At 40.4% G+C, this 16546-nt stretch overlaps 1 protein-coding gene across 7 annotated transcripts in view; it reads left to right on the top strand.

Moving 5' to 3' along the window:
- Positions 1 to 3380: 3380 nt before the first annotated feature.
- BCL11A (BCL11 transcription factor A) overlaps positions 3381 to 16546 on the top strand; it is a 203902-nt gene continuing 190736 nt past the window's right edge. For 6 of the 7 annotated variants that reach the window (XM_070734799.1, XM_070734795.1, XM_070734793.1 and 3 more), the window contains exons 1-2: positions 3381 to 5602; positions 12081 to 12410. In XM_070734799.1, coding sequence (XP_070590900.1) covers positions 5548 to 5602; positions 12081 to 12410 — 385 coding nt within the window. In that variant the 5' untranslated portion in view covers positions 3381 to 5547. Of the gene's footprint in view, positions 5603 to 11223; positions 11275 to 12080; positions 12411 to 16546 lie in introns of those variants that run through there. The other variant, XM_070734794.1, reaches the window with a different exon arrangement.

Below are 16546 nucleotides of genomic sequence, written 5' to 3'. Positions count from 1 at the left end.
TAATTTTTTTAAAAAAGGAATAAACTTGCTTTGGATTAGTATTCCAGATAGAGGGGCAAAATATGCACATGCTCCTTATTTCAAGCATACTTTCAGATATAAGTCTAAGAACAGAATTATTTGCATGCTTTTATAATGGTATACAGTATATTAAATGTACAGTACTTCCAAATGGATTTAACTCTCATTTGCACAAATACTCCTTTGGAATACCCACTTTGCTTCTGATTCAAAGCACTTTTCTTCCAAGTAGGCTGCAATGACTTCAAAAGACTTCTTTCCAAATAAGCATGCTTGCTTGGAAGACAAACATGCTGAAAAAAATATCAAAAGATCTTTCATCTAACATACTGAAGTTGACACTATTTTAGTTGCCAGCGGAAGGAATTTGTTTTGATTCCACGGGGCTGATTTCTATATTAGCTCACTGATAACTTTGGTTGTATTTTGTGCCCTTACTATCTCCCCCTTTTTCTCTTTACTACAGAGCTGTGCATCTAGCGTTTCTGACATATTTCCTGCACCTTTTTGCCCATTTCACAATGAAATCCTTCCCCCACCTGTTTCCCCTTACCATATTTTCTACCGGATGTATCTCACTACACGTCTATAGGTTTGATTTCTTTCTCGGATCTTTTTCATCTTATCGCAGCCTCTTTCTTTTTTTACTGGGCGGTTTGCCCCCCTCGCTGCCATCTAATCTTACTATTCATCTTCAACAGAGATTGTCATTAAGGTAACTCCAAGTGGTGTCGTTTTTCAGCCGCCAACATAATCTCTGGCTGGCTGTAGGAAGGTAGTAGGGGAGGAGGAGACCGAGTTGCTACCGTGGGATGGGAAGGAAGGGAGCTGGCATTTTGTTGATGCTGGGAAGCGTCTCTTTGCTCGCTGTGTCATTCGGTGCGCCTTTTTCTTCCGTGTGGCTTTTGCTGAGCCCAGGGAGGGCAGAAAGCTGGCAAAGGGAACCTGGCAAACCCGCGTTGCCTCCTCCCGCTGTTTTCTCGCCTGCCGGTTCTAGGGGGAGCCCTTGTCGTACGTGAAAGCGCGCGAAGCCGAGTCTCAGAGCAGACTTGCAGCCACGGGCCTGCTTCACCCTGCAGGACAGACCACACAGCAGGCGCGTCACCTCGGGGCCTGCCAGGTGCAGTGCCACCCACCCAAAACGTCCCCTTCCCCCGGAAAGGCCTTCCTCCTCCGAAGGTACAGAAGAGCCGCCGAATTCAAGGCGTCTAACAGCAAGGTCAACGGGACACTGAACTTTCTAATAGCCATGTTTGACATGAATTCAAAGAAATGGCGGGCTGCTAGGGGCTTCCCTGGCAGTAAAATCGCCATGTTTCCCTCACCCCTTCCATGCTCGAGTACAGGTGAGCACGCGAATTTCAGCGGCTGTCTTCCTCTCCGAAGTTCCCTTGACCAGAGAAGAAACTTACAGCGGGGGCCCACAGTTCGAACCCTCTACCACTCGGCGTTATTAACAACTATTTCGCAGGCAGCGCTGCCGACGCTCTCGCCCGGAGATCGTTCCGATTCCTCGGGAAACCGGTCCTTTGCCTTTCTCCGGAGCCCCGCAAGTGCTAGAAGGGGGGAATCGATCTGTTGGTTTCTGGGAGCCTCTCCCTTCCCCGTTGGGATCAGAAATCGTTTCTGGGAGGGCCGGGGCTGTGCAGGTGTGTCCGAGAAGGGGAACACCGAAGAGGAAGTCTTTGAGCTTCTCCGGGTACGTTGGGGTGACAGCAAGAATTGTACCGATCCTATGTCAATTGCTCAGAATTTCTGCTAATAATCGCGAGAAACGCACGGGCGAATGTGAAGACAAATGCCCACTCCTTCCCGCGGGGGCCCTGTGGTCCTCGAAAAACTCTCGGTTCAAAACGGGGCAGGTCTGCAGTCCAAACTTTTTGTTAGTGGTGTGCAGAAGGGTGGCAGTTCCGTAAGCCGGCTGGTCAGCAAGTAGCTTGCCGCTTGCTGAGAAAGTGGCCGCGTGTGTGTCCGACTCCGCTTGGAAGCTCGTACAAGCCGCCCCTTCAAGAATGAGGCGAGCGCGCCACTTTCTGCGCAACTCGTTTGGGCGCAGCTGTTTCGGCGCGTGGACAAAGCACGGGCCGTGCAAAAGTTGGGTTTTTAAAAGATGAGCGGTGCCCATTGCAAGGCATTGTGAGTCTGTGACTGAGATCCTGGGTATGTTTACTCGGGAATAAGCTCCAATGGCCCTGGCTGGTCTTACTCAGGGGTGTAGGCCCCCGCAAGATGGACCTGAGGCGCGCGTTAAGGAGAGCGCCCCAAGTGGGCGCAGATTAGACAAATTCGACGCCCGGGCCCAAGAATATGAGTGCGAGAAACGGAATTGAGAACCATTCATTAAATGCCTCTCGTTCATTTTTCAAAAGTCCCTGTCTGCAAGCGCTCTCATACCAGAACTTTCTTCTGAGGAAGCGCACCCAACAGACAACACTTTCCTCCTTTAGAACTCAGAAAGGCACGAAAAACGCACAACTTTGGCTATGGCTGGTGGCCTGTACAACGTGTGCTTAAGTTCGATTCTTTCAGGGGGAGAGAATTGATCCGGGCTCTACGCGTGGCAGCAGGCTCCTCTCTAAAGTTTTTAAATGGCTAGATCGATTATCCCTCCCCCTCCCGCTCATTCAAGACCATTAAAAAAAAAGGCAAAACAAAAACACAACACAATCGATAGTCGCGCCAGTCGCATCAAGTCGGCTGTCTTCACCTTCGCGCTCCTCTTTCTTGGCCTTCAACCGGAATGGTTTGAAAGGTACTTTCTGCGAAAGGGGGGGGGAGGGAGGAAGCATTGAAAAGAAGCTTCTGCCCGCGCGGACTTCGCCGAGTCTGGAAAAGACCCCCGCGCGCGACGCCCCTCCTCCCCCACCACAAGGACGCAAGAGGCCGCCGCCGCCCCTCGCTTCTGCTCAGCTTGCATCGCCCAAGCCTGGCGCCGAACCCTCTCGCCCCTTCCCAGCCCGCCTCCCGTTCTTTCGCCTCAGCTCTCCTCCGCCGCCGTGCTTCTCGCCTTCTCTGCGCGGCTTCCTTTTCTTTTTGTGGTTGGAAGGTGAACAGCAGAAAGTTCATTTTCCTCCAGCGCGGGATTTTTCTGCTCCCCACCTACTGTAACGAGGAACTCTTTTTCTCACACGTACATTAGGGCGGGGGTCGTTTTTAATTTCTGGTTATCATTTCCTTGGTCTTCTGCTGCTTCTTCCTCCCCACCCCTCATGCTCTCCTCAGGCCGAGGGTATTGCCCTTCTATAGCCAGTTACCTAAGAACGAGCCTCAATCAGCTCAATGGGATTAAATGTGTCAAACAGTCCCTCAATTCTTACTTGACCTTTTTGATCACGGAGAAAACTCAATAAATATTTTCTTTCTATATTTTCTTTCCTTTTCACTAATGGTGGGGCTAATTCTTCTCTCTTCTTAAAATAAAGGGGTGTTTTTACTTGGGAGCCTTTTCCCCTAGACTTTCCTTTTCTTGTATATTGTGCTCTGGAGTTGGAGATAAATGCTTTTTCCCCTTCCAGCCCCAAATCCAGGACATTCATGGTCGCTAATAGAATAGAATATACATTTGTCAAGAATCACGAAGTACAACATAATATGTCCCTTACCTTAACAAATCATTATCCCCCCTCCGTAAGTTTGTTCTCCCTTCAGGATATCGTAGATAGAATCGCTAACATTCCCTTTGTTTTTGTGAGGGGCAACCATCTTCTCTCCCCCCCCACACTTTCTTAGTGTTCCCTTTTAAATTTCTTCCTGAAATTATTTTGGACAGTGCTTGATTAGGGGGTGGGTGAAAAGCTTCGGATTACTTTGTTTCACAAACCTAATAATAACTTATTCTTTCACAAACTTAATAACGACCTGTCACCGTCTCCCAAAGCTACCTTCTAGGTTTCGTCGGAGGACCCCCCCCTTTGCAAAGCAACAGGTTCAACTCCGTTCTCTGACCCCAATTCCAGCTTTTCTAACACACAGGATCAGCGCTTGTTATACAATCTTCTCCTTCAGTTTGCTTAGATTAATTGTAAAGGACCATAGTCTCAAGCATATTGGCAAAAGGTGTCTGCGATCCTATGCAATCTTTTTGGAAGCAAGTTCCATTGCGTCCAATGAAAAATCCCCCTTAGATTCTCTTAGCAGAGACTTGTATTTATTTACAATGGGTTACATTCTTACAACCCGAGTGTGCTCCTGTTTACTCAAGAGTAAGTATCCCTAAATTCAACGAGGGCTATTCAAATAATTGATAAAGCTGAATCTTTAAACATTTTTCTGGTTATATACTAGTATGTTTTAAGGAGCGAGGATTCCAACCAAGTGGGAGGAAAGGGAGTCTCAATCCACAAAATATTTAGGAACTGCGGTGTTTTAATCTTAAGAAAATTGTATCCACTTCTATTCTTCGCTATAGTAACACATACTAAATCAAATAGAGCTTCCATGATCCGAGGCAGTGTACCTGTTGCCAAAAGCAGACACACATTCAGCGTTGTCCAATATTTATACCTGCTACCTCCAAGGTAATTTGCTTGTCCGGAGCATAATGGCATAACCTCTGGGCCTGTTCCTACTTGAACAATTTTTAAGTGTTCACCTCTTGAAAGGTGAGGTAGTTATTGCTCTAACTTTCGTCTGTCCGTTACCGCTGCTTTGCGTTTTTAATTGTGCGGCAATTTGCTAGCAACTCTATGAAGATAAGAGCACTTATTTGCAGTGGTGTTTGACTTCTTGTTACATTTTACGGTCTCTTCCTTTCTCTCTGCTCGCTCCTCCCTTCTCTTTAAATTTCCCTCCTGGCTCTAATTGATTTTTTTTTTAAGGCTTACAGAACACTTTCTTTCGTACCAAGTCTTCTTGCTCCTCCAGCGTGCCTTTCCTTTCTGCGGTCACTCCTGGGCTGTTGCGCGCCTTTACGCACGCCTCTCCCTCCCCGCGTCTTTTACCACTCCGCCTCCCTCCGGAGGAGCAGCAGCGTGTGCCTGGTGCCTAAGAGGGTAACCCCCTCTTCTCCCCCCACCACTGTCCATTGGCTTGCCCTGCTACGGCTCCCCCCTCACTCTTTTGCTTGATCATGTCCAGCCCCCGATGACTGTCCATTGGCGTGGCGCACAGCTTCCCTCCTCCCCTTTCCTCCAGTTTCGCCCTGCCCATGTTTTGTATGTCTCTGTCCATCCAGCCGCTTGACGTTCAAGTTCGTAGGGACGTCACGTCCGCACTTGAACTTGCAGCTCAGGGGGGCTTTTGCCATTTTTTTCATCTCTCTCCCTCTCTCTCTCTTCTTTTTCCCCCCTGTCTGTTTCTCCCTCTCTTGCACAGAAAGGAAAAAAAGAAAAAGAAAAAGCCATGACTGCTATCCCACAATTCATCTTCCCCGCGCCATCTTTGTATTATTTCTAATTTATTTTGGATGTCAAAAGACATTGATGAAGGTATTTTCTCTGGAGTCTCCTTCCTTGCTCACCCGGCGCTTCCCGATGTGATCCGAGCGAGAGAGCTCCGTGCGCGCCCGCCCGAGCAACCAACACCACAATGTCTCGCCGCAAGCAAGGGAAACCCCAGCACTTAAGCAAACGGGAATTTTCGCGTAAGTAAACCACCTTGCCGCTCTGCCTTTTACCTTTGAGCACACTCGCTTGCAAACTAACGATCGTAATTCAACTATTTTTTTTAAAAAAAATATTTTGCACATTTCAATCTTCCTTTGTGCAGGCGTCTTTTCAATGCATCGAAAGACAAAAAAGCAACTCACCTTAAAACTCAGGCCCCTTGCCCCTCCCTCTTTTTTTTTTTGCATCGCTAGCACCTTCGGTACTTTTCAGAGAAGGTCCTTCTGTTCTTCGGCGCTTACGGCCGCTTGCTCTCTCTCGCTCAAAGTTCCATTTGTCTCTCCTCCCCCCCATTGATTCTTCTATAGATATTTTGCCGGAAGAGAGCGTGTCTGGGTGCGCGCGCCTGCAGCTTACAAATGAATTGCAACTTAAGAAAGCACGCAAAAATACACATTTTTTTTTGCAAAGGACAGAGGCAGGCGGCTTAAAGGGGGTGGGGGGTGTGAAAGTACGGAAGAAAGCGGTAGATGTGTGTGCGTGTGTGGCTGAATCGGTGCACTTTCTTTTATTTTCATGCGGACAGATTAGGTGCTCTCCGAGCGTCTGGTCGTGTGACGACTCTCTCCTTTTTTTTTCCAAATCTCCTTTGCTCGTTCCTTGCAAAATTTTTTTTTTAAAAGATAGGGGTGAAAGGGGGGGACCGTTTCTTTTGTCTCCGCCATCAAGATAGGGGTAGTGGCGGCGAGAGATCGCCTACTCCCACCCTTCTCTGCATGTCCCGCTCCTTTTTCTTTCTTTCTTTCTCTTCTCTCCAACTCCGCACCGGGAAAGGGCAGGGGAAGGGGGCAGACGCGGGGTCTGTTTTTGGCCGGAGATCGGCTGCTTTTCTCTTCTTGCGCCGCCACGGTTAGGTTTTCTCCCCTCCCCCCGTCGACTGCCTACTCTTACCAGCCTCATTTTACCCCCTCCTTCCCTCTTTCCGCCGTTAAGCCCCCGAACTCTTGCTTTGCAGAAACTTGGGTTAGCTTGCATACAGCTAAAAATATAAGAAAGGTCGGAGTGTGTGTGGATATGCATGCGTGTGGATTTCCCCTCCTTTCTATCGTACTATTTTTTGGAAGATTTTCAAAAAAAAAGTGGAAGTGGATTTTGATTGGGAAAAATCTCGTGTCTGACTGTTTACAAGCGCCGCGTGTGCTGCGGAGTCGCTGCCAGCAAAACAGGCTAGGGGAACAAACGTATTGGAAGGAGAAGAAATTCGTACGGCAAATATACATGCATGCATGCAAGGTTTTGTAAATATTATAAAAATAAATACAAGCTTAGATGCAGCGGTGTCAGCTCGGATCACAAGAAAGGGAGCATCGGTCTCCCCTAAACAATTAGAACTCCCACCCCAGTAATTGCATTTTGAGATAAAGGTTGCGTTTCCTTTTTTATTTAAAACAAAATAGAATTTTTTGCAATAGCTCGGGTTTCGTCTTTTAGCCTTCCAGGCATGCGGTGTACAAAAGCTCGAGCAAAGCCGTCCTTGCTTGCAAACACAAAAGGGAAGTCTGGTCTGGACTTGAGAGGGTTGAAGGCGGCCGGGGAAAGTCGAGAGGGGTGGGGGTGGGAAGAAGGAAGACATTAAATGTATAAGTTATATTTGCAAAAGAGAAATAAGTGGTCTTCCTTGGGCTGTTTTGTCACTATTTTCCCCTTTAATTTTCAAGATTGGGGTTTTTTTTGGTTTTGCAAAACTTTGCATTTTAGCGTCAGTGGTCCCGTTTCCCAATAATCCCTGCTTGCATTGTAATGTAAATAATACCGTTTAGCAACAGGAATGCTTAATTAAAATAGCCAACAAATGAAACATCTCTGCCCCTCCATTTCATGGATTGTTGTTGTCTTTTCAAATAAATATCTTGCATGTTGGTTTTCTACCCATTCTTACAATTATTTTTGTTATTTGAAATGCAAAACCGTATGTTTATTGCAACATAACCGACACACTTTTGAACATGGTGCTATCACCTTCCAAACACGTTGCAAGATTCATCCTCCCTTCCTTCAGCCAAACTGATAACCTAATTTGACTCTTATCTGAAATGAGAAGTAGGGGGTGGGGATGGTGAAGTGGCTGTTTGGAGGAAAAGATGCCCCTTTTCCCAATGTAAAGACAAGATTTGTAACTATATTCCAGTTTTTCTGCTCCACATTCACCTGCACAATACTTGAAAATTAGCTCCCTGAAATAAATATACAGAGAAGTGTAAGTTTTTGTTTAAATAGAGATTTGTGGCGTGTAACAAGGGATCAGTAGAATTCCTATAGAAATTTATTTTTTCTTGTCTTCTTTCCCTTGTCTTGGGGAACAAAATGAGAGAATGGTAGATAATGAGATTATAGCAGGGAGGGCAATTTATGTGAGTTGGGTTAAAACAATTCTTTTTCAGTTTCTGTGTAATTTTTTAAATTTAAATGTGAATTTTAGCCACTAGGAGGCAGAGTGAGATCAAGAAAGCTTAGTGAACTTGAACCTGATCCTTTTGCTCACACATCTTTTAATTTTCTGTATTTTTCATTTGGCATAGGAAGGTGGGGTGAGAGTTCTGTGTATTTATGTATATGCTGTGTGTCTGTGTTCAGATATTCTCCCTTCTTTATCTCCCACTGTTCCTCTAATTCAACTCCTCCTTTTTTGCTTTTAATTTTGTTTCCTGTGTTAATCTTTGGGAAAGGACTGTAACATTCAAATTATTCTTTTACCAGATTCCCTCCCATATATATATTTACAGTTACTGCTTTTCATCTTCTCTCTCTCTCTACCACACACACACGCACACACACGAACACACAGAGCAAAACAGCATTAAACTAATTATTGCATGCTCAAACGTACTACAACATAGTATTTGATTATTTATTTATCCACACAACACAAAACAAACTGAGAAAGGCAACCCCTCTTAGCATTTAAAAAGAGTATTTCTTAGATGGCACCTAATTTTTCTGATAAAGAAAACTACAAAAATTCAAGGGTATTACATTTCTTTCTAAAGAGTTTTGGGTGCTTTGGCTTGACTTGCAGAGCATCTGCTTTTGTTTGGGTGGCTTGGTGAGGGCTGTTTTCATTCAGTCTCAGTCCTATTAGAAAGCTTATTGTTGCTTTTGAAAATTGGTTTATTTTGTTTTTAAAGTACATCTCTAAGAGAACAGCTGGCTGAAAAGGCAAGCAAATATTTGGCTCTCTTGCAAGTGTTACTAGATGAGGTTTCTGAGGCTAACCTATATCCCCCCAATTGTGTTTTGTGCTCCTTCCCAAGTTTACATCCATCCAGATGTTCATTCACCTAAACACTTATTAAATTTTCTTTTCCCCTTTCTTCTCTTTTTGAACATCATTCCCTCATCTCCCTCAGTGTCTGTTAAACTAATCTATTTCAATGCAAAGTTGAAACTGAACTGTTGTTTCAGTTTTAACTATTTTGCCGGGCGGGGAGGAAGAAATATATGTTTTAATTGCTTTGCATTATTTTGATTTGTTTGATTGCTGGCTCATCCTAATTCATATTTCAAATGAAAGGCAAGTTTTCTACTATAATCTGGAGAATGCCTCCATTGGCATTTCTGTTTCTGTGTTTTCTTTTTCCTCTTACTCTTTGTAAAGAAGTGAAAATCTGTGGCATTAGTGTTTTGTTTTTTAATTTAAAAACTCCACCTTCCTTTTAGGTTGGCCTTTAAAAGAGAAAATACAATCCCCTTTTTTCATTAATGATGTATTAATTTAAACAGAAATATCAGAAAGATAAAATACAAAAAAAATGGTGGCCAATAAATTAGAAACAAAGCATACCATGCAAATAATCTGCAGCAAGGATGATAATACATTAGCTCTTTGAATTGCAGACATACTTATGATAATAGCAGTACACTTTTGTCCTGCATTTTAGGAAACCGTTTTTTAAACAAACTTAGTGTGCTAGTTCTTGCTCATTTATTGTCTTATCGTGAGTCTTTATTAGTCATTTATATTAAATGCATAAGCATATGGAAAGTATGGGTTTTATATCTGTACATTTTAATACCTTATTCTTAAGAACCTTGCCTCTTTTAAAATTAAATGGATGAATTGCTAAGATGCAATCAACAATACTTTTAGATTTTACTTGATTTGCTATTATTTAGTGAAAACCAACTCATAAGAAATCATTTTCCCCAACAATTATTTAGAATAATTTTAACTCTTAGGAAACTAATGTTTGTGTTTCTTGCTAAACCAACTTACTGATGTCGCAATTGTTTAAGGCCTAGTCTTATAGTTTGACTAATTACTCCTTAGAACTTCCTGTTTTATAAAAAATACTTCGCTTCTTGGATTGGGCTTTGAAGCTTGCATGGAAAAATATTTCCAGTATTTAAATATTTTCAAGATAGAGTGTGCGGAAACAATTTGTTCTTGTATTTATTGCCTGCCATTTTGTTAGGAAGAACTGGATTTTTGCTACCCCCAAAATAGAAGAAAGTAGATATTGTAAAATCATCCAGAGTCCCAATTTCCCCCTTGACTATTAATCACTAATTGGTATTACGGCATTATTTTTGGTCAAGAGAGCTTAAGTGGAACCTATGGACTGAAGATATTTTAATGTAAATATAATGTTCATATTTCTATAATCATTATTACTTTGCATTTAGGAGTAAATTTGGGAGATAAAAAATAATGTGAAAGCAGAGATTTGCAGAATTGTTGTGTAGAAGGAGCTATGGCATCCTAAAATTATGTTCCCTTGCATATATGAGAATTTCTTGAAATTCCCTTAACTAATATTGGTAGCTCAGGAACAAATTTAATCTGAGTATACAGTACTTTTTAAAAAATACCAAATCTCTTCTAATATGACTCAGTCAAATTAAAATCTATTTTTTGATTCTCTGTGGCTTTAAATTCATTAATTGTGAAATTGGCCATATACTAAAGAAGGTCAAGCTGATTAACTGTTGAGGTATTGTGTCCTTTCACTTTTTTTAAACTGGTAGCTTTTGATATTTTGCAAGAATGCTATTTCATGTTTATAAGTGAAAGTACTGTACGGTTGTAATGAAATTACATCCCAAAATGAATTTTTCTTCTCCGTCTTTCAATCATGAACATTCTCTGCAAAAATATTTTAATAGAAAATAATAGTGGGAGAAAAAGCTAATTGCTTTATATCTACCTTGTTAAAATACCTATTGGTATATTGCCTATATAAACAGAATTTTAGTGGAGCTTTCTGGAGGTTGTTCAGCAAATTAATTAACTTAGACAACATTAAGAAAGATATTGTAAAGAAAGGACTTCCAGTGATGCTGGAATTCAGTCATGTTTATGCTAATATTTATATCTTATGAAGACCCTCATTACTAATACATTCTGAATAAATGTGATACATTCCCCCTAAATGGGGAAAAAGACTAATTTTCTTAGATGTTCAGAAGCATCTTCATTTCTTAGATGTTCAGAAGCATCCTAATTGTAATTGGAAATTTTCAGTAGTTTGAAGATATGTATATATATTTTGTAAATGAAATGCTTGGTTATTCTTGTTTTTTAATAATACTTGATAAATTGTTTTTCTGTTTGCTTGATCATTTTAGAGAAGACTTCTAGGAAATTCTGTGTGCATCAGCATATGTATGACACAGAACATAGGAACATACTTAAAAACCACGGGCTGTTCAGGTAATGGGTGCCAACTGGTAGATGGAGAAAAGCAATCTTTTTTGTAATAGTGTGACTATGCTTACTTATATTTTTGTATGCATGTCTAAATACTTGTATACATAAGTGTACCCTAAAGCAGCATATTCATTCCAACATACGACACTGACAGGGAGAAAATAAATATTATTTTGTGTAAAAGAAAGAGAAATCCATGAGTTTATAGATAGTTAGTTCTGAGGTTTACTTTTGGAGGAGGTGAATAAAGATATGATTTCTGAGAGATTTGTATTTCTGGTGAACTTGCTCATTTATAAGTAGTAGATTTTTTTCTCTTTTGTTCTTTGAGCTATAAAAGAATCTGAAATTCTCATCTTCTCAGTTATTAGCATTATAGCTGGTTTTCTTTCTGATACAATTGCTTGGCACCGCTGATAAATTTGTTTCCTTATAGCATGACAACATGCTATAAAGGAGAAACTCCTTAGGTATGGCACATAAGTGACCTAATTTTTTTCTATTAAAGCTAATACTAATTAAACATATAATCATTTTAAAATAGGGATGTGTAATGCATTTTGTTTTAAGAAAGGCTCCTGGTGAAGTAAAATACTTCTGTGGATCCCCCCCCTCTCTCTCTTTTGTTTGTTTGTTTGTTCAGGCACCCCAGAACAATGCTAGATTAGAAGTGTGTCAGTACTGCAACCCAATATTGGGTTTTTTAAAAAAAAGTTAGAGCTGTACTTTGCAAATATATTTTCCCTCCCCACTTCTTTTTATTTCTTAATGTGTATTTGAATTCCTGATTTCCTTTGTTTCCTTTGCAGCCGAACCTATTGAAGCCATTCTTACAGATGATGAACCAGATCATGGTACTTTGGGAGCTCCAGAAGGCGACCACGACCTCCTTACCTGTGGCCAGTGTCAGATGAACTTCCCTTTGGGGGATATTCTTATTTTTATTGAGCACAAACGGAAACAATGCAATGGCACTCTTTGCCTAGAGAAGGCTGTGGATAAGCCCCCTTCGCCCTTGCCAAGCGAGCTGCGAAAAACTTCCAATCCTGTGGAGGTTGGCATCCAGGTCACACCTGAGGATGATGATTGTTTGTCAACGTCATCTAGAGGAATTTGCCCCAAGCAGGAACATATAGCAGGTAAATCAAAGTGATGGGGGGAGGGGAGGCAGGAATGGCATGCTTACAGCTGCACATTGAAATTTTGTTTTGTAAAAAAAAATTTCTGACATTTCATTTTACCGATTCATGAATTAAAATTTCATTATTTCTATATATAGTAAGTAACACCTCCAGTATTCTTAGTTATCTACAAAAGCATAAAACTCATGGCATATCATAGAATAACTTTGTAGCTGCTCTCTTTCACGTCTTTCATGTTCTATACATTTTTTGACACTGGATTGCAAAATTGTGCTTACCCAAAGAAGACGATGCAGAAGAGAATTAAGCTCCCTCCCCCCCATCTGCAGCTTTTTCAAACGTTTCACTGTTTCCTCCCTTTATACGTATCTTACAAAAATGCCTTCGCAGCAAATTTAATTCTATATACTTACTTTACCATTATGCTTTAACACAGGTCATAGGTTTATGGTATTAGGAAACAAATAAAATATTATGGACAGATGGATATCCCTATCTTTGCAGTGAATGTTCATGAGTGTAGATTTGATTGGCTATTGTTTTCTGTCGTATGTTCCTAGTGTATGTGTGTGTACTTTAGCATTCATAGATTTATTGCAGGAAACAGGTACAATCCCACCACTATCATAAAAGCAAGTTCCCTGTGAAGTGTAAAGCATCTATGTCCACCTGTTACTTTTGCTTAGTTCTTATTCTGGTTCTTAGGCTGGAAAGGACCCTAGAAAGTGTCACCCTTCAAAGCCTTTAAGACATAAGAGAAGTAAAGCTTACAAAAATAAGCTTTACTTCTCAGAAGAATCCTTTCTCTCAAATTTCAAAGTTGATTGAATCAATGTGTGAAATGGAGACAAAACCCAAATCTGGGTACCTTTTCCTCTCCCAATTCTTATACAAGTCTTTTTATATAGGTCATTAAAGGGCACCAAAGCCGCCTGGAACTGAAATATGCCTGCTGCAGGGTTTTGAGTTCTTTTGCTATGCCTGATGCTTGATGGAATTGGTTGTGTAGCCTTTTTATTTTTATTTTTAATAATAATTTTCTGCAGATTCTGGTGTAAATGTGAAAGAAGAGTTAACACTCCCGTTCTATTTTGTCTTATCATTGCATGGACTGTAATTAGAGACAGGCTGACCTTGACTTTCAGATGCCATATTCACTGCCCAGGTCAGAGTAGAGAGAACAGTTTCCAAGGCTTTAGGTTTGCTTACTTTAAAAAGTTTTTAAAAACATGTTAGAAATTTCTAAAGGTTGCCTTGACAGGGAAAGAAGTAGCTCTCTGCAATCTTGCCTTTTCAGTTAAATGATAACACCACCACCCCTCACCTAATTCTGTCTGTTATCTCTGAGGTGCTTTTGACAGATATGTCTTGATTTTCTTCTATGGCTTTTTGCTGCCACATGTCACCTATATGATGGCAGATTCACTTTTTGGACAATGGCATTGACCTCAACTTGTAATTAAAAATACTATAAAATTAAATAATGGATGTCATAAGCATCATCATCAACAAAAAAACAACAACGTTTGGGCTGCATACTGCCTGCACGTGTGTATGTTTTTTATAAAGGAAGTGAAAGGATGTTTGAAGTTAATGCAGATGTGGAGAGGTCTGTTAATACTGCTAGACTATAAAGAATTGTGTTTGGTGTCATAATCCAGATGGCAAGAAAAACTGCTTTCTTTGGTTCTCGTGTGTGCTACCAAAATTGACATAGATCGGATGAGGGTAAGGAAAGGCCAGAATGGTTAGCATAAAGTATCACTTGCGTTATTGTTTTAATAGCCTCGGGGATGCTGTGGTATTACGAGACACTGTATGTAAGTCACATGCTGCCTTGTATTTAATCCTCCCTCCCCCAAATGATCTCAATAACAAGGCAATTCACAAGCTACCTCAGTTGGCATCCTCCTGTCAGTGGTGTTGGATATGCAGCCGAATAAGTGGACTAAAACTAGCTTTTACTTGTCAGCTGATGGAAATAATGAATATTTATCTTGCCTGTTTCAAAATGAAACAATTAAGTTAACTATATGGGTATTTACAGTATACACAGAGAGAAAGATGATCGGTAGGTAGTAGTGTTGATATAATTGCAACAAATCAAATTTAAGTTCATTTTTAAAATACTTGCTTCGGCAATTTTGTATTCTGTGCAGTTTTATAATTCAGGTTTAGCCAGATGACTCTTTAATACAGACATGGTTTGTGTCAGTAGATTTTGTAGGATTTTAATTTTGCTTGTGCAAATTAGCTACTGTATTTGCAAATACAGATGCTTCATAAATGTTCTTGTAAATTAAGTCATTTTGTTGGTGAATATAAAGCAAAAGCTCTAAAAGTGACTGTTGAGCTCAAAATTTCCAGCATTTTAATCTGCTAGAAGAGATTTTAATCTGATATAGAATAGAATAGAATATAATAGAATTCTTTATTGACCAAGTGTGATTAGACACACAAGGAATTTGTTTCTGGTGTGTAAGCTTTCAATGTACATACAACAATAGTGATAAGCAACAAAGTTATAGTCATAAGAAGGTAAGGAGATAGGGAAGATGAGAATAAAGATGGTAATACTGCCTTTTTATGCAGTTTATTAGAATTTTGAATTTGGATCAGGTATTGTTTGATACTGAATTGCTTGGAAATACATAATCTTAGTACTGTATCTTTATCATATAAAAGTAGAAATTTCTTTTATACAGTACTGTATATCCATAATTTTTAAATTTGTGGTCCCAGTAGAAGTATGCCAGTGCTGCACCTTTATCAAGTTATCAGAAATTTTAAATATTCCTTATATACATTTGTGTTGCTTGTTATTAAAAAAAGAACTTGTTGCCTCCTGAATTTTAGATGGATTTTGATACAAGCATGGCATTATATAGAGTATTGGCCAGCTTTCCTTCTCTAAGCTTGAGCAATTACTATCTATGCTAGAAATTATAGCAAATTTCTTGCATAACTCCTTTTAGAGTTACAGTGCAGAAGCAACATTGTCATTGATCCAAATTTTTAATTACGTTAGACATTCTTTGTTCCGCACTTAGATAAATTCAGGAGTAATTTTTATGTATTAAAATAATAGCAAATATATGTTACGTGGCCATGTGATTGGAAGTGTATGGTGTTGGTGGTGGTGGTGGAAACTGGAACACAGCTATCTTACTTATAGCTATTGTAACTGTCATGTGCTGCTCACATTCTGAACATGAAGGAGGATGTTCGTTTAGTCAGAGCTTTCAAGAAAGGTTTTCTGATCTTCTGTGTACTGCAGGCATGTTAAATCGCCAAATATGGAACATCCTTTCTGTGACATAATGCACTATTTACATATTAAACGTCTCTATTTCAGAGACTAAACACAGCATCTGTCAAGCAAGAATTAAGGGGGAATGAAGAGCTAAAAGGCCCCCTTGTAGATATTAGATAGGTTGCTTATTCTAGGATAGAGCAAAACTGTGAGAAGGGAAATAATAGCTTTTTTCCCCAGCACATTGCTGCTGCCTTGCCAAACTCAGACTCTTTAGTATTGCTGGCACAAGTGGATCAGTATATAAAAAAAGCATATCATCCTACCAAAGTCTGGCCAACTGGTTTGTGTGGTTAATGTATTGCTTTTAAGAGAAACTGAATGCATTGTGTTGCTTGGGATTGAAGTGGGACTGAAGCTAGGGCATACAGAGATGTGTCAAAATCATGAAGTGAATTCATTGCTGAGAAAATAGCTGAAGTTTTCTTGTCCTAAGACTGGCATTCACCTGGACTAAAATTTGTGGAGAGATTTGTATCACAGTTGGATGAATATAGTTTTGAAGCGTATTCAGTTGCCCTTTATTGTAAGAAACTTGTTCCAGCCATCTATTTTGTTCTTTAAAAAGAGCTTATATTCATGTCTAATGCCTCAGTAGAAATGCAGTTACATGTGATAAATTTGCTTGGAAGCCATAGAGATTGATCCTAATGCAATGAAAACAATATCTATTTGGAATACCTCATCACCGTTAATCACTTCCTCCGTTCAAGGCTATTTTCATTCTGCTATCAGCAAGTATATTTGCAGCACCAAATTCCTAGGTAACATACTTGTGGACTTATGTTTAAAGCATTGGAAAGCATAACATTGGGAAACA

This window comes from Erythrolamprus reginae, chromosome 1, assembly GCF_031021105.1.
Source record: "Erythrolamprus reginae isolate rEryReg1 chromosome 1, rEryReg1.hap1, whole genome shotgun sequence".
Taxonomy (NCBI): domain Eukaryota; kingdom Metazoa; phylum Chordata; class Lepidosauria; order Squamata; family Dipsadidae; genus Erythrolamprus; species Erythrolamprus reginae.
Note: the sequence above shows the minus strand (reverse complement) of the source record. Positions and strands in the feature narration are given on the sequence as shown.